Here is a 25,279-nt window from a genome sequence, read left to right as displayed (position 1 = left end):
GGTTTTTCAGCACTTGGGATTGGGGTTAAGCCTTTAAAAACGGCTGTCAGGTTTGATCTCAGTGTAACAACATGGCCAGTGCCCGTTCCCCACTCCCTTGCCCCAAAAGGATCTGGAACACAGGTGTTGTCGCAGCTATTTTAATTCAATCCCACGCCCCTGTCCAGCAGGAAACCCCTTATAGAAAACCCAAATCCTCATCTTGGAGTTTCTGCTTCAGCCAGGGCAGCACTTGGAAGAGGTTGATGTGAAAGTCTCGGGCGTGAGCAGGTACCTGCTTTTGCCGCTTCTGGTTTTTGCAGACATCCACTACTCCCCAGCTGATTACACCAACCTGCAGAGGCAGTGGGGTGCCATGGATCATTCAGTAGAATTCCTAATCCTGGAAGCATGGCTGTTTCTGATTGTGTCTTAGCTGACCTAAAGGAATCAGACTAGGGACCCAGCTCAGCCTCGTTCTTGACACACACAGGTCAGACATGCGGTCCTAAGGTGAGGCAGGCTCTGCCCACCTCAAATTACTAGCCACATGCATTGAGCTTTCCTGCTTTGGGGCCCATGCTGACCACTTGGCATCTCCCCAGATAGGAAAGGGAGGACTCACTTGAATGAAACGACTTCTCTTGTGAACTATCAAGGGGCCGCCAGAATCACCTGCGAGGAGAGGAGAAGCTGTAGGGAAAAGGACTCTTGGGCCTTGGGCACTTGGCAGCACAACCAAAGAGCGTTCTCTCACCTCTGCAAGTATTGGGGTCAGCATAGGGACTCACTCCTCCAGTACAAAGGAACCGAGGGGTGACCACCTCCGAGATGTCCTTGACTTTGTCATAGCCTGGGGCATATTGAGCATCTCTCTCACAGCTGCCTTTCTGTAGGGGAGGTGGGAAGCATGGAGAAGGGTAATGAACAGAAGTGGCTTAGGAAGGATTGGGGCCTAGAGTGCCTCCTTAGGATGCCCATTTCTCACCTTATCCCCATTCTTGATGTAGACCTCCTTCCGAGTCAGCTTCTTCTCCTCCTCAGACACAAACAGAGCTTTGATATCCTGTGCAGGGAGCAGCTCTTCCTCTGGACAAATAGACTGCGTCACTTCAGCTGCTCCCACCACTGTCATCTTCCCATTGCCTTTGTCACTCAGTAGATGTCCCCTAAGCCCTTCTAGAGCTAGGTTCTGGGCCAGGCATCACCTCTTCCTAGTCCACCTCCCTCTCATGCCCCACTTGTCTCTTGGGATCTCATCCTTATCCTCTCCCCAAGTATGTCTTACTCTGTTGCTGGCAAGTGGTAGTTGGAGGAAGCCTCAAAGCTCGAGTTGTTCCCTCGGTGCAGGGGAGACAAATGGGCCTGTAAAGGACAAGGAGAACAGCAAACCAGGCCTGCTCCTCACCCCAGTCCTCCAGCCTTTCCCAGCCTTTCCTCAGGGATCTAGATGCTCTCACCTGATAGTCTGGTGATAATTCAGCTTATTCTTGAGCTTGATCAGGGCAACGTCATAGTCATAAAATTCAGGAATTCCTGCTTCTTTTTTCCCATTAATGTTGTAGTTGGGGTGAAATAGGACTTCTTCTATCTCCAGGTCCTGCTTCTTCCCTCCTGAAGTAGGAGAGTAGGTACCACCTCTTTGTGGGCAGCTTCCTGCCTCTGGCCCCATGTCATTCCTAACTTCACGTCTTCCCCCATCCCTGACTGGTCTGGGGTGCAAGGAATGGGGCTGCATTGAGGATGGGTGGAGTGTAGGATCTGTAGAAAGTGGGAGGTGTTGCCTGGAGAGCGTAGGTGCAGCCCAGGACCTTCAGTTGCATCCTTACCCACGCTGACCTTGATCGAGTGTTCTTTGTCGTCCACAGTGAAACAGTGTGCTGCTGTCAGCACAAAGTACTCAGACACCACAGCCCCCATACAGCTCTCGTGTCCCTTTGAAGGGCGCTGGGAACAGAACCGTAGAGAGGGAAAGCTCAGCTTTTACAAACCACCATCTCTTAAGGCCATTTTGCCCTGCCCCTACTCCCATTTCACCTTGACTTCACCCCCAAGTCCCCACTGCTGGGATTCTGTGCTTACAGTGACTGAGATCTTGGCCTGCCATGGTTGCTTGTGGTAGTCGGTACCCTTCCTGTGTTCCCAAACCATGCCACAGAGACTCAGAGACTGGCTTTCATCTGGCAGAGAAGGAGAATGTGCTGAAAACTCGGAACACTTCATTCCCAAATGGCAGCAGCCTTTTGGGTAGGAGTCTATGAGGAGCAGAGGCCCAAAAGGAGAAAGGGAAAGACCACGGGTATTTGTTTCCTCGTGTTAGGAGAAGACTGCTGTGGTGGAGTGAAAAGGGAAAGAACTTGGGATCAAGCTGTCAAAGAGGCCTGGCTGTTTTCAAGCCCAACCCTGTTGCTAGCTTGCTGCCCCTTGACCTCCTTTGGCCTCTGTTTCCACATGCGTCAAATGTAGGACTATAGAAAGATCTCTGAAGTGCTCAGAGCTCTGTGATTCTAAGGTTAAGTGAACAGTGCCAGGAAACAAGAATAGTGACACTGAGGTAGAGAAGGAGGAATGAAGGAGGCTTTCCAGGCAACTAGAGCTTCAGGGGTAGAGGAAGAATGAATTACTTCAGGGGAACCTGAGGAGAGTTGTGTTCTTTATTCCGTTGTATCTCCCTACCAATCATTTGGAAGAAAACATCTTCCAGGTTTTCCATATCCTTGACTTTGAACACATGTTGCTCATTGTCTTTCTTGGAAGCCAAAGCATTGATGTTCACTTGGTTCACCAAAGGCCCGACCCCAAACACATAGACATCTGAGGGAGAAAAAGGAAGGATGAGGGTCTAAGCCCTGAGGAAGTGGGGTGCTGAGTCCTAGGCAGGTTACTCACCCAGATAATCCTCCCTTGGGTTTTTGCGATCCTTGCCAATGTATAGCAAGTCCCGAATCTCATCAATGACAGTAATGGGGTCCCCGCCCATGTTGTGCAATCCTGCAGAAGAGACAGGACCATGAGGGTAGGAGATAAGGAAGATAAATTGGCTAAAGGCAATGATACACGTGGCAGGGTGAGCAAGTTGAGGAAGGGTTGGAGATAGTTGATCACAGGGCTTTAGGAAGAATTCCTTATGAAGAGTCACAGGAGAGATGAACAGCCAGCTATGAGTCACATTCAGGGCCCCAACCATGGGTATAGTGTTACAAATGGACTTAAGGGCCACATGCTGGTCTGGGAAGGTGGGGAGGCTGGGACAGGAGAGAGGTCCCTTCTGACCATCGGTCATGAGGATGATGACATGGCGGGTGCGGTTCCAGCCTTCAGGAGGGATGTCATCTGGCCAGCTCATCATGCTGTACACTGCCTGGAGGGCCTTCTTGGTGTTAGTCCCTGACTTCAACTTGTGGTCTGTGGAGAGGGAAGAGACCATCACCTCACCTGGTCTTCCAAGCCATCTTTTAACCCCAGAGACCAATCTGCAACTGAAATCCCACATCTTTCAACTTTTTAAGTTAATCATCATTGCACGGACTTCCCTTTGACCACAGAGTGGCCCTTCCAGCCCCCAACAGGTTCCCACTAACCTCCATTGCCCAATGACCCTGCTGTTCAACCTTTGACTACAAAGTGGTCCTCCCTGTCTCCCTCAAGGTAGTCTCATGACCCCCTCCACACAACACTCTTGAACCTCCTGACCCCAAAGTGAACCTCCCACCGTTCCCTAACCTCTGACCTTCATAATTGATTTCATTGAGCTGCTTCGTGACCCAGTCTGCATTACTGCTGTCTGGTTCAGACACTTTGACCCAAATTTTGGGGTATGTGGCATATGTCACTAGACCATATCTTGGCTTCACACCATAACTTGCCACCTGTGGGTGAGGAGAACAAGGCACCATGGCATTGAAAATAGAATACTGTGATTGGGAGACCAGTGACTTTGCTGGGACAGGGAGGCTCTTAGTAAGAGGCTCAAGGGCTGAGGTTCATGGAGGAATTACCAGTCAAGAAACTGCTTCAATTAAAGGGAAGAAGGACAGAATAGGACCTGGAGATTTTCCTGGGGCCCTGGGGTTCAGAGGGGCTGGAATGATCAGGGAGGTAGTCCTGGAAGATCAGCGATATTCCATTTCCCCGAGTTTAGGGATAGGAGGATTCCACCTTCTCAATTAAGTTGACTAGACACTTTTTGGCTCCTGTGAAGTTGCCGGCCCCAATGCTGTCTGATCCATCTAGCACCAGGTAGATGTTCATGGAGCCTGAAGGGTCCAGGACGATCTTCCGCTTCTGTTGTTCCCCTGGGTGCCAGGAGAGTGGCTCAGGCTCCAGCATTAACAGTTCTGTCCCTTCTCCATTTTCCCCCAGTTCCCTGCCCTGCCTCCCCTCTCTGTCTTCAAACCTGGGCTGTGCCCATCCTCAGCATCGACTCCTTCTATGGTCTCTGTCAGGGAAGACAGGAAAGCTTCGGCCACCTCTTGAGGGGTGTCGTACATGAAGGAGTCTGGAAGAGTCAGAAATGAGGTCAAATGTCTGGGAGTGTCGGATACAGTGACCAAAGAGATGGGGGATCATGGGTTTCCAGGGTATAAAAGGCTCAGAAGTGAGACAGTTCTACAGGGAGGTTTAAACAAAGTGAGGAAAGAGCAGGGTTGAGGTAGGGAGAGAAGACAGTAGGATGGAAGACCAGGATCTGACCTGGGGGTACAGGTCAAAGGTCACCTTGGCAGGAAGGCTCCGTCCCGCTCCAAGAGCCACCTTCCTGACACGTTCGCCGCTGGGAGCCACGCAGGGTAAGCCCCCGGCTGCAGTGGTAGGTGACGCTGTCTTCAAGGCGGTACTGGCTGCCCACCTTCCTTGTGCCAATGGGGATGCCCGGGTTGGAGCAGTACCCCGCTGCAGAGGCATGAGACATGGAGGTAAGCGCTGAAGCCTGAGGCCCCGTGGGCAAGGCAGAGAGCAAGAGTTACAGTGTCCGGAGCCGAGTGCCCACTCCTCGGGCTGGGTGCCGTCAGGGAGACAGCAATGTGGGGGGAGGGGATGCTTCTCACCTCCGTTGTCACAGATCGCTGTCTGCCCACTCCACCGGCCATTCACTTGGCAGGTGCGATTGGCAGAGCCCCGGAGAGTGTAACCATCATAGCAGTGGAAAGAGATCTCATCACTCACATTGTAGTAGGGAGACCGGGGCCAGTATTCCCCGTTCTCGAAGTCGTGTGGTCTTGGACAGCGGATTGCTTTGAGAAGGGGGGACAAGTAGAAGTCATCAAGAGGGAAAGGCTGCCTTAGGTGTATCCCTCCTGGTCTCGGAGACCATGTCACTGAGAAACAGCGCATTCCCAGTCCCGCAGAAGCAGCATCTTACCTACCCCTCAACCCATATGGATTTCCGCTGCTTCTCCCTCCCCATTTCTGAGTGTTCTCTTGACTTCCAGGGCTGCCTGGAAGCCCAGGGTAAATGCTTAGTAAAGGTTAACTCCGCTTTTTCTTGCCTCCTTTCCGTCTGCCACCCTAAAACTGCTCCTACTCCCGGTCAGTCCATCTTGTCACCCTGCCTAGTCTCATCCTAGTCCTGACCTTGCTGCCGCCTGCCCTGTTTCTCCCTTAGGCCACTGCCCACACTCATTGCCCTCAAACCTCTGCACTCTGCCTTCTTGACAGTCTTTTGGTCTTGAGTCTGCAGGGTGCTCCAGGACCCCGTAGATCTGCAGGTACGTGTCTGCACAGGGTACGGGTAGAAGCCAGAAGGACACACGTACTCCAGTGCCTGGCCGTCTTGGAGAAGTCGGAAGGAGCCACCTTTGATCTCTATCCCCTCCAGAGAGCAGGATCCCTGGGACCGAGCCAAAGACAATGGAGTCGTGGTCACACCTAAAGAGAAAGGCTGATGAAGCCTGGCCCCAAAAGGCCAAGGAGGGATGCTGGAGACAGCAGGAAGGGAAGGTTACCCTCGCTTACCTCCAGACAAGAGGCCCAAGATGAAGGGCATTAGGCAGAGTTGGGGGCTGAGATTGCTCCCCATGGCGTTGGAAGGCAGGAGAGAAGCTGGGCCTGGGGCAGGATGGCGTGTCCTGGCTTGCTTTGCTTGTCTGCTTGGCTCAGTGTCCAAGCTGAAACTCCAGACCTAGACCTGGTCACATTCCCTTCCCCTGCTCCCCACCAGCCCCCAGCCTTTTATGCAATCTGTGTTCTGGCACCTGCGGCTCGCCCCGCCTGTCCTACCCACATCACTTTCCCGGAACATCCAAGCGGGAGGGCCCCGCTGAGCTGCCAGTCAAGGAAACAGAAACTGCAGAAGTCCCACCCTTTGCTGCCCAAGGTCCAGGACTCTCCCCTTCAGTACCTCCTCTCCGGCCTCAGCTCCTCCCCAGCAAGCCCAGACCACCCACTTAGGGACCAGAAATAAGGATCCAGCTCACTCCCCCGTTGATTGTGTGTTATGGTGCAGAGTCCAGCCACTGTTTGTCCAGTGGGGTCTCTGACCTGCCTTCCTGTAGCTCTTGGAGTCATTCTGGCCTCCCCCTCCCCCAAGGCCAGCCCTACCTGGCCTCCAGATAGAGGCACAGACAGATGTGGAAACCATTGATTTTTATTAATTTCATAACTGGGAAATTCCATGTGAAAGTGAAACAAGCATGAGTCAAGTCAACCAGGGGAGGAATTTGGGGACAGGCCAAGGAGCGGGAGGTGGGGCAGCGAGGCAGTCCTGCTGGTAGGAGCCCTGAGGATTTCCCAGCTTGTGTGCACTGCCTCTGGCATCCTAGAGACCCGGATTTACTCAGCTAGGAGAAAGGATGGGTCACAGGGTCTAAGGGTGGCCATTCAGCGGTAGAAGATGGAGGGGCGGCAGATTCTGGCAGGGCAGCAGAGGGCTCAGTGGCCGTGGCTAGAGGGGTAAAAAATTCAGGACATCCCCCAGGTGCTGCCTCAGCCAGGGCTGCATGCGGAAGAGATTGATGTGAAAGTCTCGTGGCGGCGGGACCTTGCTACGAGGGGCCCTTTTGCGGGAGTTTTTGTCAGCAGAGCCAAGGCAGGGGTTGTAAAGACCCCAGCTCACCAGACCCACCTGGAGAAAAGGAGAGAACTGGCTGGGAGGCTGCCACAGCCCCAGCTGTAAGCCCCAACCTCCCTAGATCCCTCAAAGGCCTCCCTCATCCCCCCAACAAGGCTGAGATCCTGTAACCCCTGGGTCCTGCAAGCTTCCACCTTCTCACCTGAAAAAACCTGAATCTCCGTTCAAGGAAAACTGCTCCCCCAGATTCTCCTGCCAGCAAAGGGTGACAGGAGACAGTGTCATCTAGGGCAGTGGACTGGTGTTCTGGCATGCATGCTGGCCACAGAGACACAGGTGGCCTTCCCCTTGCGAATCCAGGCATGGTTGAGGGACTCACCCTTGCAGGGACTCTCATCCTCCTGGGTCCCACTGCATAGGAACTGGTCCGTCACCACCTCCCTGACATCTGTCAAGCTGGGGAACATGGTTTTTTCTTGGGAGACAACCTCGGCACAGCTTGTCCACTGCAGTAGGGGTGGAACCAGAGAGGGGTGGAATAAGAAGACCTGGGTGGGTGCAGTGGCTCACGCCTGTAATCCCAGCACTTTGGGAGGTTGAGGCAGGCAGATCACTTGAGGTCAGAAGTTCAAGACCATCCTGGCCAACATGGTGAAATTCCGTCTCTACTAAAAATACAAAAATTAGCTGGGTGTGGTGGCAGGCACCTGTAATCTCAGCTACTCAGGAGGCTGAAGTAGGAGAATCGCTTGAACCCGGGAGGCAGAAGTTGCAGTGAGCTGAGGTCATGCCACTGCACTCCAGCCTGGGAGACAGAGCAAGACTCCATCTCAACAACAACAACAAAAGAATAAGCAGACCCAGGGACACCTAGCAGGTTTGTGAGGCTTGGGAGGAGGGGTGACCCACGTCAGAGAGAGAAAGCAGCCAGACCTGGAGAAGGAAGAGAGACATTCTGGGAGCTGTCACAGGGGGATCCCAGCATCCCCAACCTGAGACCCTCACCTCCACTCCCATCTTAAGGTTAATGTTCAGTTTGCTCCCATTCAAGGCGACAAAATGAGCAGGAACACTCTGTTTGTTCAGTAGTTCATTCTCTATAGTCAAGAGAAGGGGATGTTGGTGCTGGTCCTTTTACCCAGAATCCAGGTTCCTGGCTTGGGGACTGCAGCCTAGTCCTTGTTATCACCCCCAAACCCCGGCCCCAGCTCTCAAGCACCATAAGTCCCAGCACTCACCATGGTCCCTACAGGTGCTGCCTTGAGGTCTCCGCAGAGCCAAATTGGCCTCCATGGTGCAGGGAAGGCAGATGGGCCTGGGGAGAAGAGCAAGGATCACACCAGCCTGTCCCCAGTATGTCTTCCAGGGCTCTCCAGAGCACTCTCCCCTGCAGGGCACCCTCCCATCCCAGACTCCAGGCACCTGGCATGGGTGGACATCTTTACTTTCTGGGCCAGCTTCAGCAGAGCTATGTCATCACCATAGAACTCCAGGATTCCCTGGTTCTTTTTGGCAAAGACATCAAACCCTGGGGAGATCACCGCCTTCTCAATAAGGAATTCTTTGCCCCACTGGGATTTGGGGTCTCCTGGAAATAATATGCCAGATTAGGCTAGACCAGGGCTCCTGCAGGGGCCAGAGGCTGGGTGAGGTGGTGGGATCTGTGGCTTCAGGATCAGGAGGCTGGTGCATCCCCTGCCTTACCCACGTTGACCCTCCACAGGGAGTGGTCGTTGCCATCGCGGAAGCAGTGAGCTGCTGTCAGGACCCATTGGTCAGAGATGAGGGCCCCCCGGCAGGTCTCTTGGCTCTTGGGCTGCAGGGGAACAGGTGATCTTCAGGGATTGCAGTATCTCTGGCCCATGGCCGCTTTCACCTCTGGAATCTAAGCCCTGCCCCTCCTTCCTGGTACCTTAATAGTGACATGCCAGGGTGTCCTCTCCTGGTCAGAGGCGTTTGCTGACATGTTCCCCACCCCGCAGATGGTGTCTGTGAGCTTGGAGACATCTGTGGGTGTGAGGATCAGATGGGGAAGGAGGCAAGTGAGGGGCACTGTGTCAAGGTTCCCAACACGGGCCTCTGGCGGGCTCCTCACCGTCCTCCCCACACCAGGGAGGGCAAAGCTCACTCACCCAGCATATGTTCAAAGACCTGGTGCAGAGCCTTTGTGTCCTGCAGAATGAAGGCATGCCTCTCACCATCCTTCTTGGACCCTAGCTCATTCAGTTCTCTCCAGTCCACATCCAGCTTGCCCACCCCGATGGCATAGATGTCTGGTGGGGAAGAGGGAAATCACCAGACTCCTGTGGCTTTGGGGCTACCCCATGAGACAGGAGGCTGTCATCTGAAACTCACTGTGTCCAACAAAGACCCACATGAGCTGGACCCCTGCGTCCTCCCCACTGCTACCTGTCTGCCTTCATTTCCTGCCACTCCCTGCCTTTCACTCTCCTGCAGCACACAGCCTCTTTGAAGTTCCTCAAATCCATAGGCATGGTCACACCTCAGGCCCTTTGCCCCTGCTGTGCCTCTGCCTAGTTCACTCCTTCCCAGACTTCCACATGGCTCATGTTCGTACCTTCTTAAGTCTTGGCTCAAATGTCACCTTCTCAGTGAGGCCTTCCCTGGTCTTCCTGTCCAAAACTGCAATGCCCAAGACAAACTTTCATCCCCACTTTGGGAGGCAAGGTGGGAGGATCCCTTGAAGCCAGAAGTTTGAGACCAGCCTGGGCAACATGGCAACACCCCTTAGCTTGTGTCACCTACCACCTGCTGGGTTCTATGGTGTTCTTATCCTGTTTATTCCCTGTAATGGTGGAATTGTGTCCCCCAGAAAGATGTGTTCAAGTCCTAACCCCCAGTATCTGTGACTTTATTTGGAAAAAGGGTCTTTGCAGATGTAATCAAGTTAAGATTAAGTCATACTAGATTAGGGTGAGCTCTAATCCAATGACTGAGGTCCTTATAAGAAGAGGTAAGCCAGAGCTAGGCGTGGTGGCTCACACCTGTAATCACCAGGAGGCGGTGGTTGTGGTGAGCCAAGATCGCACCATGGCACTCCAGCCTGGGCAACAAGAGCAAAACTCCATCTCAAAAAAAAAAAAGAAGAAGAGGTGAGCCGGGCACGGTGGCTCACACCTGTAATCCCAGCACTTTGGGAGGCTGAGGCGGGCAGATCACGAGGTCAGGAGTTCAAGACCAGCCTGACCAACATGGTGAAACCCTGTCTCTACTAAAAATACAAAAATTAGCCAGACATGCTGGCACACACCTGTAATCCCAGCTACTCAAGAGGCTGAGGCAGGAGAATCGCTTGAACCCGGGAGGCGGATGTTGCAGTGAGCCGAGATTGCACCACTGCACTCCAGCCTGGGCAACAGAGAAAGACTCCATCTCAAAAAAAAAAAAAAAAAAAAAAAAAAAAGTGAATTGGCTGGGCATGGTGGTGACTCGTGCCTGTAATCCCGGCAGTTTTTTTGAGGCTAAGGCAGGCAGATCACCTTGAGGCCAGGAGTTTAAGACCAGCCTAGCCAACATGGCGAGACCATGTCTCTACTAAAAATACAAAAATTAGCCAGGCATGGTGGCACATGCCTGTAATCCCAGCTTCTTGGGAGACTGAGGCACGAGAATCCCTTGAACCCAGGAGGCAGAGGTTACAGTGAGCCAGGATCCCACCACTGCACTGCAGCCTGGGCTCCTGGCTGACAGAGCGAGACTCTGTCTCAAACAAATGAACAAAAAAAGAAGAAAGGAACTTGGACACAAAGACACAGGTAGTGGGTCTCCTATCTATATAAGAGAACAGCATGTAATGACACAGAGGCGCACACAGAAAAGAAGGCGAGTTGAAGACAGAGGCAGAGAATAGGTTTATGCTGCCACAAGCCAAGGTTGGAGCCACCAGCAGCCAGAAAAGACAGGAAAGAATTCTTCCCAAGAGCCTTCCGAGGAAGCACGGCCCTGCCAACACCTTGATTTCAGACTTCTAACCTCCAGAACTGTAAGAAATTCTGTGTTCTAAGCCACCCAGGTTTGTGGTACTTTGGTAAGTACTTTTAAATGACCGAATGAATAGAAAGAACACAGAACATAACATGGAAACAAAACCTCAGATCTAGTCTTCCTCTGTAAAAGGTAGCATCTGGGAGAAGGGCCTAAAGCCACGTTTTCCCACTGGAGGTCCTGGACCCACGCAACAGGCCGTGCCTGTCCTCTGACTGTGGTGCCAGTCAGAACTGCCCTCAGACAGACCACAGAGTCTACTTCTCTCCCAGCCTTTGCACCCCTTGTGGCCCATTTTTGCTCTCAGAGAGCCCCTCATTGTGTGTAAAAAGCAAGGTGCTTAGGTGGACCAAGAGATCTTCAGCCAGGAGGCAATCTGGCAATGGCCCAGATAGAAACAGTTACAGTTGGAGCTAGACAATGATCATGCCTTGTGCATCTTCTTTGACTATTTTCGTTTGGTTTCCTGCTTATTTTCAATAAAATGTTTCTGTAGCATTTGACCTTGGCCCAGTGGTGCTAAGGAGGAAGGGAGTGGGCTTTAAATTTTGTCTTCCTTGGGCCAGAGTTTTAAAGAGGAATCAGCTTACCCCCAAGGGCCAGGTGATGGCGGAGGGGGCAGTGTGAATGGAAAGGAGAGGAGCTAAGGGGAAGATGAAATGTTGGGGCTCAAAACCAGCTGCCCTCCCTGTCTGAGCATCTCTCTCTGAAATTACTTTCTGATCAAAGGTCAGTGCAATTCGTGTTTAGTCTGAACCTGAGGAATTGTTCCTTTAGAGGCTGCAACTGCCAAAGCCTTAGTTAGCCAGCTGTGCTGCTGAAAGAGAAACCACCAGGGACATTCGCTAGAGAGAATCGAGGTCCCTTCTTCCTGGAAAGTTTCCTGAAACATGAGATGCTGCTGCTGATGATGATAACGACGACGGTCGTGGTCATGGCTAACATATGCTGGGCATTTTTCTGTGCCGGGCAGGCAGTGTTTGTCTGAGCATCTTCCCCTGTCAGCTTGTGAGCTGGGTCCTAATACACTCCCCTTTTGCAGATGAAGAAACTGCCCATGGCCACAGGCCACTGAAGATGAAACCAAGGTTCTCTGTCTAAAGCTGTTGATTAAAAATAATAATTAAAAAATTAAAAATTGGCAGGGCACAGTGGCTCACACCTATCTGTAATCCCAGCACCTTGGGAAGCCAAGGCAGGCGGATCGCTTGAGGCCAGGGGTTTGACACCAGACTGCCAACATGGTGAAACTCTGTCTCTACTAAAAATGCAACAATGAGCTGAGCATGGTGGCACACACCTGTAATCCCAGCTACTCTGGAGGCTGAGGCAGGAGAATCACTTGAAGCCAGGATGTGGAGGTTGCAGTGAGTTGAGATCGAGTCACTGCACTCCAGCCTGGGCAACACAGCAAGATTCTGTCTCAAAAAAAAAATAAAAATTAATTTTAAAAAATTTGTGAAGATGGGCTGAGCATAGTGGCTCATACCTGTAATCCTAGCACTTTGGGAAGCTGAGTTGAGGGGATCACTTGAAACCAGGAGTTTGAGGCTGCAGTAAGCTATGATTGCACCACTGCACTTCATGGGTGGACATTATTACTTTCTGGACCAGCTTCTGGGCCAGCATGGGTGGACATCTTTCCAGGAATATACCCTGAGTAGTGACAGTGAGACACTGTCTAAAAAAAAAAAAAAAAAAAAAGAAGATAAGGTTGAGACCAAGGGCAGTAGTTTGACTCCAGACTCTTCAACATGGGTTGCCTTTGTACAAAACAACGCGGAAATAAAACCATGTGGCTCTGGACCATAGCTAAGATGCTAAGAGCTAAGATGCTGGGATCCCTGGCTGAAGATCTCGTGACCTCTGCAGGAGCAGAACAAATGTGGTGGCAGTGGCGGAGGCTCACCCAGATAGTCATTCCTCTTCTGGTTGATGTTCAGGATCTCTCTGATATGGTCAACAGCTGTCTTGGGAGAGCCGCCCATATTGGACTTTCCTAGAACAAAGAGAATAAAGAATTCTTCTAGGTAATATCAGGATTTCCCCAGGCCCTGGAAGAGTAGGAAAGCATTTAGCCTGGGAACTCAACATTTACACTGCCTATAAGAGCTTCAAAATATACTTTTAGGCTGGGCATGGTGGCTCACACCTGTAATCCTAGCACTTTGGGAGACCGAAGCAGGCGGATTGCCTGAGCTCAGGAGTTCGAGACCAGCCTGGGCAACATGGTGAAACCCTGTCTCTACTAAAACCACAAAAAGTTAGCCAGGTGTGGCCAGGCATGGTGGCTCATGCCTGTAATCCTAGCGCTTTGGGAGGCCAAGGCAGGTGGATCACCTGAGGTTGGGAGTTTGAGACCAGCTTGACCAACATGGAGAAACCACGCCTCTACTAAATATACAAAATCAGCCGGGTGTGGTGGCACATGCCTGTAATCCCAGCTACTCAGGAGGCAGGAGAATCGCTTGAACCTGGGAGGCGGAGGTTGCAGTGAGCCGAAATTGCGCCATTGCACTCCAGCCTGGGCAACAAGAGTGAAACTCCGTCTCAAAAAATAAAAATAAAAATTAGCCAGGCATGGTGACACACGCCTGTAGTCCCAGCTACTCTGGAGGCTGAGGCACGAGAATTGCTTCAGCCTGGGAGGCAGAGGTTGCAGTGAGCCGAGATCGCACCACTGTAGTCCAGCCTGGGCAATAGAGTGAGACCCTGTCTCAAAAAAAAAAAAAAAATATATATATATATATATATATATATATATATACACGTTTACTGAAATTTTCTACATTCCAGGCACCAGGCCAGGTGCTTCCTATACTTTATCTCATTTAATTCTCATGAAACCCCAGGTACAGTGGGTATCCTCATTTTATAAACTAAGTCCTGGAGGAACTGTGTAATTTGGACAATAGCAAGAGGCAAAAGACAAGGCCAGATCCACTACAGACTGTTCCTTGCATCCATGCCCTTCGACATTCCTGCTCAAGAGCCACGTTTCCTCATCTATCTCCAAGTTACCTCCCAGATGGTAACAAGAGCTAACACAGAGCACTTTCACACAGGCAACTTAAATAGCTTTCCATAAAAATTGTGTAAGGAAAGGAGGACAGCTATCATGATCATCATTGCTGTCATTGTGGTTACGGTCATCATCATCAACACTAATTCTATTTATTTATTTATTTATTTATTTTATTTTGAGACAAGGTAGGGTCTCGATCTGTCACCCAGGCTGGAGTGCACTGGCATGATCTTGGCTCACTGCAACCTTTGCCTCCCAGGTTCAAGCGATTCTCCTGCCTCAGCCTCCCAAGTAGCTGGGATTACAGGCGCCTGCCACCACGCCCAGCTAATGGTTTTGTATTTTTAGTAGAGACGGGGTTTCACCATGTTGGCCAGTCTGATCTCAAACTCCTGACCTCAAGTGATCCACCCGCTTTGGCCTCCCAAAGTGCTGGGATTACAGGCGTAAGCCACCACACCTGGCCCTATTTTATAAATAAGAAACTGGGCCAGGTGTGGTGGCTCATGCCTGTAATCCCAGCACTTTGGGAGGTTGAGGCAGGAGGATTGCTTGAAGCCAGGAGTTTGAGATCAGCTGGGCAACATAGCAAGGCCCCATCTCTAAAAACAAAAACAAAACTGGGGCCCAAAGTGGCAGGCAGAGGGAGAATCAGAATTCAGGGCTTCTGATCCCATATTGGTGCCCCTTCCACTATTCCAGACACACTCAGAGACCATGATACCCACCATCTGTCAGAAGGATGATGGCGTGTCGGATTTCCTGCCAGGCCATCGTTTCCATGCCAAGGAGTCGCATTTGGTTGTTCATCATGAGATAGACACTGTTTAGGGCCGCATAGGTGTTAGTCCCAGTTCCATTTTCATGATCTGGAATATGCCAAAAGGAAGGACTCTCTTAGAAACTTCCCACCTACCACCTAGGGGTAGGGAATCACTCTATTCCCCCAATTATTGGAAATGCAATTTTTTTTTTCTTTTTTGAGAGAGTCTCGCTCTGCCACCCAGGCTAGAGTGTAGTGGCGTGATCTTGGCTCACTGCAACCTCCACCTCCCCAGTTCAAGCAATTCTCAGGCCTCAGTCTCCCAAGTAGCTGGGATTACAGGTGCCGGCCACCATGCCCAGCTAATTTTTTGTATTTTTTGTAGAGATGGGGCTTCACCATGTTGGCCAAGCTGGTTTCCTGACCTCAAGTGATCCGCCCATCTCAGCCTCCCAAAGTGCTGGGATTACAGGCATGAGCCACTGCACCCAGCCTGGAAATGCAATTTATCAATTGTTTTGATAAACTCAGACATTTGCCATTCAGACAGAGATTTGACATTATTGCTTGTTCAAACATTAAAAGCCTTTCCACCTTAGACATGTTCATTGCATAGGGCCGGGCAAGGTGGCTCATGCCTGTAATCCCAGCACTTTGGGAGGCTGAGGTGGGCAGATCACAAAGTCAGGATCACGAGACCAGCCTGACCAACATAGTGAAACCCCGTCTCTACTAAAAATACAAAAAATTAGCCAGGCATGGTGGCGGGTGCCCGAAATCTCAGCTACTCGGAAGGCTGAGGCAGGAGAATTGCCTGAACCCTGGAGGCAGAGGTTGCAGTGAGCCAAGATTGTGCCACTGCACTCAAGCCTGGGTGACAGTGCGAGACTCCGTCTCAAAAAAAAAAAAAGAAAAGAAAAAGAAGTGTTCATTGCATAACCCCAATCCAAGACCACACTAAAGTCCCAAGGTTCAAAGATGAGGTTTCCAAAACCTTGAGTGGCTTCAGCCATTTGCTAAGTGCCAACCAGGCAGCTTTACATGGTGTATGAGTGGCTAATGACATGGGGAGATGGCAGTGTGCAGCCATGCAAACCAGACAGTGTGGTTTTGGCAACTGGAAGGAATTGAAGACCTGCACAGTGTCTTTGGACCTGCAGCACCTTAGAATGAGCTATGAGCTGGGGGCAGCTGGACTCCCCCACCATAACCCTGGACGTTGAAACTACCCCAGACTCATGGCACTCAGGTGCCACCAAGAGGCCTCACTCTTTTTCTAACTCATCCAGAATTTGTTTGCAGGCCCTGAGAGGGTCCATCTTCTCCTCTCCCATCACCATCATGTGATGACACCCGTACCTTTATAGTTGGCATTTTCCAGGCTGCTGATCACCTCAGTGATATCCCGGGAGTTGTCATTCAGGACAGACATGAGGACTTTGGGCTCTGAGGCAAAGGTGATAATGGCAACACTCACATTGATTTCAAAGCTGAAGATCTGTGTGGGGCAAGTGAGAGGCAGCGTAAAGGGCCCTGAAGCCAAAGGGGAGATGGTAAGAGAGCAAGCAAAGGGCCCTGGAGGAGGCAGAGAAACTGGAGTGAGACCAACAGAGGCAAGGACCAGGGGAGACACTAGGAAATGACTGTTAGGAAGAAGCTAGGGGCTGGGCACGGTGGCTCATGCCTGAATCCCAACACTTTAGGCAGGTGGATCACCTGAGGTCAGGAGTTCGAGACCAGCCTGACCAACATGGCAAAACCCATCTCTACTAAAAATACAAAAATTAGCCTGGCATGGTGGCAAGCACCTGTAATCCCAGCTACTCAGGAGGCTGAGGCAGGAGAATCACTTGAACCCAGGAGGCAACGTTGCAGTGAGCTGAGATCGCGCCACTGCACCCCAGCCTGGGTGACAGAGAGAGACTCTATCTCAAAAAAAAAAAAGAAGCAGCAGCAGCTAAGGAAGAAACCTTTGTTGAACATCTTTCTCTTTGACAGACTCTCTTCACTCAACCCTATGAGGGAGGATGATGACCCCTATTTTATGGATAAGGAAATTAAGGCATGTTGCCTCGTCCCCCTTCCCCCATCACACCATGAGGAGGAGGTGGAAGTGGGATCTGAACGTGTCACATGACTCTCAATCACTGCTCCAACTGGTGTGTGTTGCCGCCTCACAGTGCAATGAGTTACTTAATTTTGAGTCCCAAATTAAGTTGGGAGGGAAAACCATCTATAATATTACATGAAGTATTGTGAAAAGCACAATTACAAAACAAAGTTCTGGCGAGGAACTTAAACCAGTGGCTTCCAAACTTCTATCACACATATTTTATTTTATTTTATTTATTTTTTTGAGACAGAGTTTTGCTCTAGTTGCCCAGGCTAGAGTGCAATGGCATGATCTCAAATCACTGCAACCTCCACCTCCCGGATCCAAGCGATTCTCCTGCCTCAGCCTCCCAAGTAGCTGGGTTACAGGCATGCGCCATCACACGTGGCTAATTTTGTATTTTTAGTATAGACAGGGTTTCATCATGTTGGTCAGGCTGGTCTCAAACTCCTGACCTCAAGTGATCCACCTGCCTCGGCCTCCCAAAGTGTTGGGATTACAGGCACTAGCCACCATGCCCAGTCTATCACACACATTTTAAAGCCTGCACAAAATGTTGAAGTTTTAAAAGGAAATTATTAAATGTTAAATTATTAATCTGATTTAAATTATTCCACAGGGGCACCAGTATTTTTCTGCTTCACTCCTATGGGTTATCTCGCTACCTTTCTGTGGAGACCACTGTTCTAGATGATGAATTCCTGGAAAGTAAGACCTCAGCCTTTCCATCTTTGCTGTCCCCCAGCCCCAGCACAGTGTCCCAACAGTGCTTGTGGAATAAAAATTATGATTGTATAAATTGAATTCATGATTCCTACATGGCATGAGTATAATCTGAGAAGACTTCTTGGAGGAGGTGGGCTGTGAGTGGGGCTCTGAGGAGGGGAAGGAGACAGAGGGAGATAGTGAGCACAGGAAGGCCTCTGCTGCAGGCAGACTCCTGATTCCTGACCCTGTCCACCATGAGGGAGGCGCTCTCCTTGAAGATGAGAAAGTCATTTTCCGACACACTCTGCGAACAGTCCAGGAGCAGGTAGAGGTTCAGATGACCAGAGCGCTGGATTTGGATTTTACGGCCCAGGCTTTCTGGAGAAATGTGGAAGGGGAGGATTCAGATCCCCACCTCCTTCCTGCGCTCTTGCCAAGCAGGTCCAGCTTCTCTGCCTCCCTCCCTTTCAGTGGCTGAGCCCACCAAAGCTCCTGGCCCCAGGAAGCTTGCATCCTCCCTTGCTCCGGCCCAGATCCAGCACCCTGCTCAACCAGAAACCCCACCTTAAACACTCACCCTTTGTCTTCTGGGTGGGATTGGTGGCCCCAAGCATGTGGGAGAAGGAAGTGCCCAGGGCAGGGGCCACATCCTCAGGGAAGTCATAAGAGTAGGGTTCTGTGGGGAGAGCCACACAGAGGTCAGCCGGGGCAGCGGCCGGGTGTGCCGGGGAATCTCGGGAGGGCAGGGCAGCTACTCACGGCGGCAGATGGGCTCTGTTCCACTCCAGACCCCGTTGCCCTGGCACTCCCGCTCCTCAGACCCCGTGAGCACAAGATTCGAGGAGCAGCGATAGCGGACCTTGTCCCCATGACCAAAGCGGGAGCCTGTCCGCACCGCGCCCAGTGAAATGCCTGGGTTGGGGCAGTGGCCAGCTGCGAGTGAACAAAGGAAGGCAGAGGTGAGTGGCCCCCTCCCATCAGGCTCTGCCTCCTCAGCGGCCTCAGTTGCCAGCAGAAGCTTCCCAGTTCCAACCCAGGGATGCACCTGTGTCTGTCCCAGAGCCCCCAGAGACGCAGGGAAGAAGTCAGCTGATGGTCCCTCCACTCCTTCAGAGAACATTTATATTTCATAAACCACAGTGAGGCATCCCTACACATCCATCAAAATGGCTAACACTGAAACAACAGGTAATTCCAAGTGTTGGAGAGGATGCAGAGCGACTGGCACTCTGTTACCTTGCTGGCATGTACGTGGGTGAAACTTTCTCAGCCTCTACTACAACTAAACATATGCCAGCCTGTGATGTGACAATTCCACATTTAGATCATTTACTCAAGAGAAGCAAGTGCATACATGTACCAAAATCACATGCAAGAATGTTCCTAGAGCTTTACTCCTAATGGCCCCAAACTGGAAATAATCCAAATGTCCATCAGGAGGGGAATGGATAAATTGTAATATATCCATATAATGGAATACTACACAGCAATAAAAAAGAACGAAGTACTGATACACACAACAGCATGGATAAATCTCACAGGCAGAATATAGAACAAGGGATGCCAGAAGCAACAGACCACATCCTGCATGATTCCATTTACAGGAAATGTAAGCACAAGGTACCTAGTCCATGGAGACAGAGGTCAGAAGAGCAGTTACCTTGTGGGAGGGGACAAGAGGGAACCTCATTCTGTCTTGGGTGGTGATTAGATGAGTGGATGCATTGTAACAAATCATTGAGCTGAATACTTAAGATTTGCACATTTTACAATAGGTAAATTATGCCTCAATTTCAAAATAAGTTAGAGTCACGTCTGAATAAATGGCCATTTGCCAAAACCCAAGGGCATGAGTGGGGAGCCATGGTCTGGGCCACTAGGTGAAGGTGGTCCTGCCATCTTGTGGACTCCGTGTCTTCTGTATGATGTGCTAAGAACCATGATCCAAGAAGCTCCCAAACCCACAGGCAAATGCAGCTCCAGGGAATCCTAGGAGCCCTACTTCTGCCAAGCAGAGCCCCTCACCATTCACAGGGGCAGCAATAACCATGATAAAAGTGCTTATGGCCAGGCATGGTGTTGCATGCCTGCATTCCCAGCTACTGAGGAGGCTGAGGTAGGAAGATCACTTGAGCTCAGGAGTTTGCAGCCAGCCTTGGCAACACAGCGAGATCCTGTCTCTTAAAGAAACAAAAACAAGGCCGGGTGCCGTGGCTCACGCCTGTAATCCCAGCACTTTGGGAGGCCAAGGTGGGCAGAATCCCCTGAGGTCAGGAGTTTGAGACCAGCCTGGCCAACATGGAGAAACCCTGTCTCTACTAAGAATACAAAATTACCGAGGCGTGGTGGCGCATGCCTGTAATCCCAGCTACTTGGGAGGCTGAGGCAGGAGAGTCACTTGAACCTGGAAGGCAGATGTTGCGGTGAGCTGAGATTGGGCCATTGCACTCCAGCCTGGGCAACAAGAGCTAGACTCCTTCTCAAAAAAAAAAAAAAAAAAAGTGTACATGGCATTTATCAGATTCCAGGGGCTGTTTTTTGTTTGTTTTTTGTTTGTTTGTTTGTTTTGAGACAGAGTCTCACTCTGTCACCCAGGCTGGAGTGCAGTGGCACGATCTCGGCTCACTGCAACCTCTGCCTCCCAAGTTCAAGTGATTCTCCTGCCTCAGCCTCCTGAGTAGCTGGGATTAACCACACCCAGCTAATTTTTGTATTTTTAGTATAGATGGGGTTTCACCATGTTGACCAGGCTGGTCTCAATCTCCTGACCTCAGGTGATCCATCCACCTCGGCCTCCCAAAGTGCAGGGATTAGAGGCGTGAGGCACTGAGCCTGGCTTTTTTTGTTTTTGTTTTTTTTTGAGACAGAGTCTTACTCTGTCACTCAGGCTGGAGCGCAATGATGCAATCTCGGCTCACTGCAATCTCTACCTCCTGGTTCAAATGATTCTCCTGCCTCAGCCTCCTGAATAGCTGGTATTACAGGCGTGGGCCACCGCACCCGGCTAATTTTTGTATTTCTAGTAGAGACGGGGTTTCACCGTGTTGGCCAGGCTGGTCTCAAACTCCTGACCTTGTGATCCTCCCCCCTTGGCCTCCCAAAGTGCTGGGATTACAGGCGTGAGCCACCGCACTCCAGGGCTGTTGTATCTGCTTACTAATGTCAACTCATTTAATCCAGATGGCAATCTCATGAGGTCAGCACTCACTATCCTCGTTTTACAGATAGGAAAACTGAGGCCTAGAAAGGTTAAATAACCTTCCCAAAGTCTGTCAAAGTCAGAGCAGGGCTTGGAACCCAAACCTGGCTTCAAAGGCAAGGCATTAAAGCACAGTACTTGACTCTCTCCCAGCATATCTTCCCTACAACAATCTGTGGGGCCTGAATATGAAGTCTTGCTTTGAGGCACTTAGAAAAGCCAGGCAGAGTGTGTGGAGGCTTTATGCTACATCTGAAGCTTAGCACCAGCTGCCTGGGGCCTGGCCCTTGCAGACTTGTCATGTGTGACCTGTAGACCTCAATTTACCAAAATCCAGGAATAGTATTATGGCACACTGAACAACAGACCCCTATCCCCACAGAGGCTTCCTGGACGCACATTGGGCCCCAGGGTTCCCCGGGAGACCCCAGCCCCCCGTGTAGCCCATCAGCCAGAGAACTCACCCCCATTATCACACACAGCTGTTTCTCCATCCCACATGCCGTTGGGGCGACACTGACGCACAGGCGAGCCCCGCAATATGAAGCCATCCTCACACTCGAAGCTCACATTGCCACCCACGGGGTAGGACCCCAGCCGTGGGGTATAAATGCCATTCTCAAAGGAGACAGGGGCTGGACAGCGCACAGCTGGAGAGAGAAGAAGTGGGTGGGGAATATAGGGCTGGATGGATAACACCTGGGCTGGGGATTAAGCAGGTGATTTTATGCTGGAATGCGTGGGAATGGTCAACTAGCTGTCAAAACACTGAAATATTAGGTTGCAACATGTGAAATTGCTGTTTTTGGCAACTGATTGAATATTGCCAATTTCACAGAGTCTAAGTGAACTGATTGATAAATAGCCACTTCCCTCAGCCTCCTGAGGGCCGTGGCCTCCCCAGACATTCCCCTTGGGATCCTCAGATGTCTAGAGGACTCCAGGACCATTCAGCATCTATTCTGAATGGTCACTACTAGGCAGTCAGTTGTACATAAAAAGTCATCCCTGGCTTTAGTACCCCACAGTCTCCATCAAAACCTGTTCCCAATTCCTTACTACTGGCAATTGACATTTTCTGGATATTTTGAAAAGCCCTCTGCAAAAGCAACTTTGCCATCTAGTCAGGTTAAGTCCCACCCTGAGCAACTCCTAAACAAAAGTTCTGGGGTGGCCCCTGGTGTAGCACCCTGAGCAAAGCCCACAGGGAGCCTCACGTTTGCAGACTGCCTTAGACAGAGACCGGGTGGCTCTTGGGGTCTGCCACTGTCCGCTGCTCTTGCACAGCCGTGATGCTGGGGATGGGTACAGGCCCTGGGGGCAGGAGTAGGTGAGAAGGCTCCCAGGAGCCCAGCCATGGCTGAGGGTGAAGGTGCCACCGGAGATATTCACGTTCTGAGGACAGGAGGGAGCCAAGTCTGCCAGACCTGGAGCCATGGGAACAAGGAGACAGCAATGGAGAAAGAAGGAAGACACAGATGAGAAAAGGAAAGCAAAAGAGACTGTTTCACACATGGAAATTCAAGCTGGGAGCACCAGCCTCACACACAGGACCCTGACGTTCCCCCTTCCCTGCCTCCTACCTGGGTACAGGAACAGCAGGCAAAAAAGAACCATCAGTGGGCCCATGGTGTCCTCCCTAGGGGCAGCGAGAGGTAGAGAGCTGCGGGAGGGAAAAGGTCATCTGACTTCCCGAAAACTAGAGCTGGCTCAGCAGCTGCTTCATTGCTGCCAGAGAAGAAAAACCAGGGAGTGGCAAGGGGGATGGTCTTCTGTTAGGGAAATAATAAGCAGGGATTGGGGACTGAACTGAAGGGTGAAACCTTTGCCCTGTCTCCCTGATGCTAATATATCTATAGAGTCAATAGATCTCCCCCACAGGCTTTGTGTACTGCCCCCACGCTCCACCCACCCATGCGTGCACGTGTGCACCATACACGCATGCTCACAAACACGCAGGCAAACACATATTTGTGCTCATGTGTGCACACATGCACCTTGCTCTTGTGTGAATAGTCTAAAGCACACAAACCCACAAACCATCCAAGATATTGCAAAATATTTCATTTAAGTAAAGTTTTAGTGTTCTTTTGGGTTGTACCAAGTGGGTTTTACTTCCTGAGAGCCTAGAACAGTTCTGTCTTCTTGAACATAAACTTCCGAGGGGGGGGTGAAACTAATTTTTTTAGAACTTCTTGATAAATAGGAAGATTGACAATACTTTTTTATTCCCTACAATCCTTCCCCAGAGATAATTTAGGTGGAAAAAACGAAATCAACACTTAGTTTTGGAGACGGGAAAAATGTTTACAACATTTTTACGGAAAGTCTAGCAGATGAAATTCCCAACTGGCAAAGTAAATACATTTGGGGTTGGTTACTCAAAGGAATAAAAGTTTTCGTGGGGGCTGGGATGTGCCTTTAACTAATAACCTACACTTGTATGAAATGCAGGAAGCAAAGAAACTTGAAGCTAGTGTATTAGTCTCCCTGACCCACAGAAGTCTTTTCAATACCTTTTTGAACAATGTAGGGTAAAAATAAATAAGACCAATAAAAAAATGAACATGAAACCTCTCTGAAGTGATCATTTAAGTTCGTAAAAACCCTTCTGATTTATAAGTGAGTCCTTAGAGAACTGATTGAACCCGGAAGGTGGAGGTTGCAGTGAGCCAAGATTGAGCCACTGCACTCCAGCCTGGGCAACAGAGCAAGACTACATCTCAAAAAGAAAAAAAATAAATAAATAAGACTGGGCACGGTGACTCATGCCTGTAATCCCAGCATTTTGGGAGGCTGAGGCGGGTGGATCATGAGGTCAGGAATTTGAGACCAGCCTGGCCAACATGGTGAAACCCCGTCTCTACTAAAAATACAAAAAATTAGCTGGGTGTGGTGGCAGGCGCCTGTAATCCCAGCTACTTGGGAGGCTGAGGCAGGGGAATCACTTGAACCCGGGAGGCAGAGGTTGCAGTGAGCCAAGATCGTGCCACTGCACTCCAGCCTGGGTGACAAGAGCAAGACTCTGTCTCAAAAAAAAAAAAAAAAAAAAAAGAGTACACAAAGTGGGACTCCCCTTGGACAGCGCTGAGTGCATGAAGATCAGGACACCCTGGTGTTAGGGATTCCAAAGTGGCTGCTGTAGCAGAGCTGCTAGTGCCTCCCCTGCCCCTCAAGTATCTTTTCTCCCTACTTCCACAGTAAGAGATGGTTAGGGGGACACACAGTCACCCAGCTAAAGACCATATTTCCTAGCTTCCCTTGCAGCTAGGTAGCCAGGTGACTTGGTTCTGGCTAATGGGATGTTAGTAGAATTTATGTATGTAATTTCCAAGTTATGTCCTAAAATAAAAAGGCAGTGTGCCTTTTCTTTTCATGGGCTGGAATATAAACCTAGTGGAGATCCGTCTTCCACCAGGAGGATGAGGGCAACATGCTGGGGATGACAGAGCAAACAGACAGAGGAGCCTGGGTGTCTGACACAGTGTTGATGTCATACCAGCCCTGCACAGCCACTTAGATTGTTACAAGAGAGAAATAAACTATCTTAAAGGTGGGGGGTATTTAAGGATGTTCACAAATACTGTGGCCTTGTCTTCTTTCAGTCACATGGTAGGATAGAATTTCCCCAGCCACTTGTTTTAGCCAATAAGATGTGAGTACAAGTGATATGTATCACTTCCTGATGGAAGCTCAATGTAGTCTTCACTCTGCTCTTCCCCTCTGCATGGTAACGTTTGAGATGGTGGCTGCTCCACCAGCCAAGATCCCTGGGTGATATCGAAAGCACAGTACCAGCCAGGCACAGTGGCTCACACCTGCAATCCCAGCACTTTGGGAGGCCGAGGCAGGGGGATCACCTGAGTTCAGGAGTTGGAGACCAGCCTGACCAACATGGTGAAACCCCATCTCTACTAAAAATATAAAAATTAGCTGGGTGTGGTGGCATACGCCTGTAATCCCAGATGCTCAGGAGGTTGAGGTAGGAGAATCGCTTGAACCCGGGAGGCAGAGATTGCAGTGAGCCGAGATCACACCACTGCACTTCAGCCTGGGCGACAGAGGGAGACTCTGTCTCAAAAAAGAAAAAAAAAAGCGCAATACTCGGCTGACTCTCAGTGGATAAGTAATATGACCAAAAAATAAACCTTTGTTATTTCAATTCATTGCATTTCTACTAATGCAGGAAAAAAAGTACCACCCAATATGTAGGAAATTTAAAAATGATTTATTCTTTCTCATATTGGCCAGACGGTTCTTCTGCTGATCCTCCACACAGCGGCAGTCAGCTAGGGACTGAGTTCAGTGAACAGCAGGACAGCTGGCCCTTCCTCCCCAGGGTCTTTTATCCCTAGCCCTCGTAGCATGGCAGTCTCAGGGCTACTTCTGAGGAATCCAAAACATAAGCTGCAAGGTCTCTCGAGGCCTAGCCCCAAAAGTCACATAACATCACTTCTGCCACATTCTATTGGTCAAGGCAA

General features: G+C 50.5%; 2 protein-coding genes across 4 annotated transcripts; both read right to left on the bottom strand.

The window, feature by feature from the left end:
• Positions 1–124: 124 nt before the first annotated feature.
• On the bottom strand, positions 125–6,562 carry CFB (complement factor B). Its single transcript, XM_054493178.2, has 18 exons — positions 5,932–6,562; positions 5,611–5,844; positions 5,025–5,210; positions 4,696–4,869; positions 4,376–4,477; positions 4,138–4,274; positions 3,710–3,848; positions 3,253–3,384; positions 2,869–2,970; positions 2,656–2,793; positions 2,062–2,159; positions 1,809–1,926; positions 1,440–1,593; positions 1,268–1,344; positions 968–1,068; positions 737–869; positions 605–654; positions 125–334 (listed from the first exon to the last, which is right to left on the bottom strand). The coding sequence occupies exons 1-18, from the start codon at positions 5,993–5,995 to the stop codon at positions 179–181; spliced, it is 2,295 nt and encodes a 764-aa protein (XP_054349153.2). The 5' UTR covers positions 5,996–6,562; the 3' UTR covers positions 125–178.
• C2 (complement C2) lies at positions 6,547–22,808 on the bottom strand. 3 transcript variants are annotated; one of them, XM_054493179.2, is made up of 18 exons: positions 22,382–22,808; positions 22,016–22,225; positions 21,263–21,448; positions 18,359–18,532; positions 18,177–18,275; positions 17,844–17,977; positions 16,138–16,276; positions 14,744–14,884; positions 12,900–12,989; positions 9,118–9,258; positions 8,898–8,992; positions 8,690–8,801; positions 8,408–8,573; positions 8,224–8,300; positions 7,991–8,082; positions 7,365–7,491; positions 7,188–7,237; positions 6,547–7,039 (listed from the first exon to the last, which is right to left on the bottom strand). In XM_054493179.2, the coding sequence occupies exons 1-18, from the start codon at positions 22,425–22,427 to the stop codon at positions 6,860–6,862; spliced, it is 2,259 nt and encodes a 752-aa protein (XP_054349154.2). In that variant the 5' UTR covers positions 22,428–22,808; the 3' UTR covers positions 6,547–6,859. The 3 variants fall into 3 exon arrangements, with proteins under 3 accessions (XP_054349154.2, XP_054349156.1, XP_054349157.1); XM_054493181.2 differs by lacking the exon at positions 22,382–22,808 and having other exon boundaries at positions 21,988–22,156; XM_054493182.2 differs by lacking the exons at positions 17,844–17,977; positions 18,177–18,275; positions 21,263–21,448; positions 22,016–22,225; positions 22,382–22,808 and having other exon boundaries at positions 18,359–18,469.
• Positions 22,809–25,279: the final 2,471 nt, after the last annotated feature.

The sequence above is a fragment of the Pongo pygmaeus genome, chromosome 5 (genome assembly GCF_028885625.2).
Source record: "Pongo pygmaeus isolate AG05252 chromosome 5, NHGRI_mPonPyg2-v2.0_pri, whole genome shotgun sequence".
In the NCBI taxonomy this organism is placed as follows: Eukaryota; Metazoa; Chordata; class Mammalia; order Primates; family Hominidae; genus Pongo; species Pongo pygmaeus.
This window is presented reverse-complemented; position numbering and strand designations above follow the sequence as displayed.

Excerpts from the sequence above, each read along its gene's own strand:
- C2 (XM_054493179.2), bottom strand. The coding sequence starts at position 22,427 with ATGGGCCCACTGATGGTTCTTTTTTGCCTGCTGTTCCTGTACCCAG. Across the intron at positions 8,993-9,117 it reads GGTCTTTGAACATATGCTGG|ATGTCTCCAAGCTCACAGAC; the intron begins GTGAGTGAGCTT and ends TCACACCCACAG. Across the intron at positions 7,238-7,364 it reads GGATGAGAGTCCCTGCAAGG|GAGAATCTGGGGGAGCAGTT; the intron begins GTGAGTCCCTCA and ends CTTTGCTGGCAG.
- CFB (XM_054493178.2), bottom strand. The coding sequence starts at position 5,995 with ATGGGGAGCAATCTCAGCCCCCAACTCTGCCTAATGCCCTTCATCTTG. Across the intron at positions 3,385-3,709 it reads CAATGAAATCAATTATGAAG|ACCACAAGTTGAAGTCAGGG; the intron begins GTCAGAGGTTAG and ends CCCTCTCCACAG. Across the intron at positions 335-604 it reads AGAGAAGTCGTTTCATTCAA|GTTGGTGTAATCAGCTGGGG; the intron begins GTGAGTCCTCCC and ends CTGCCTCTGCAG.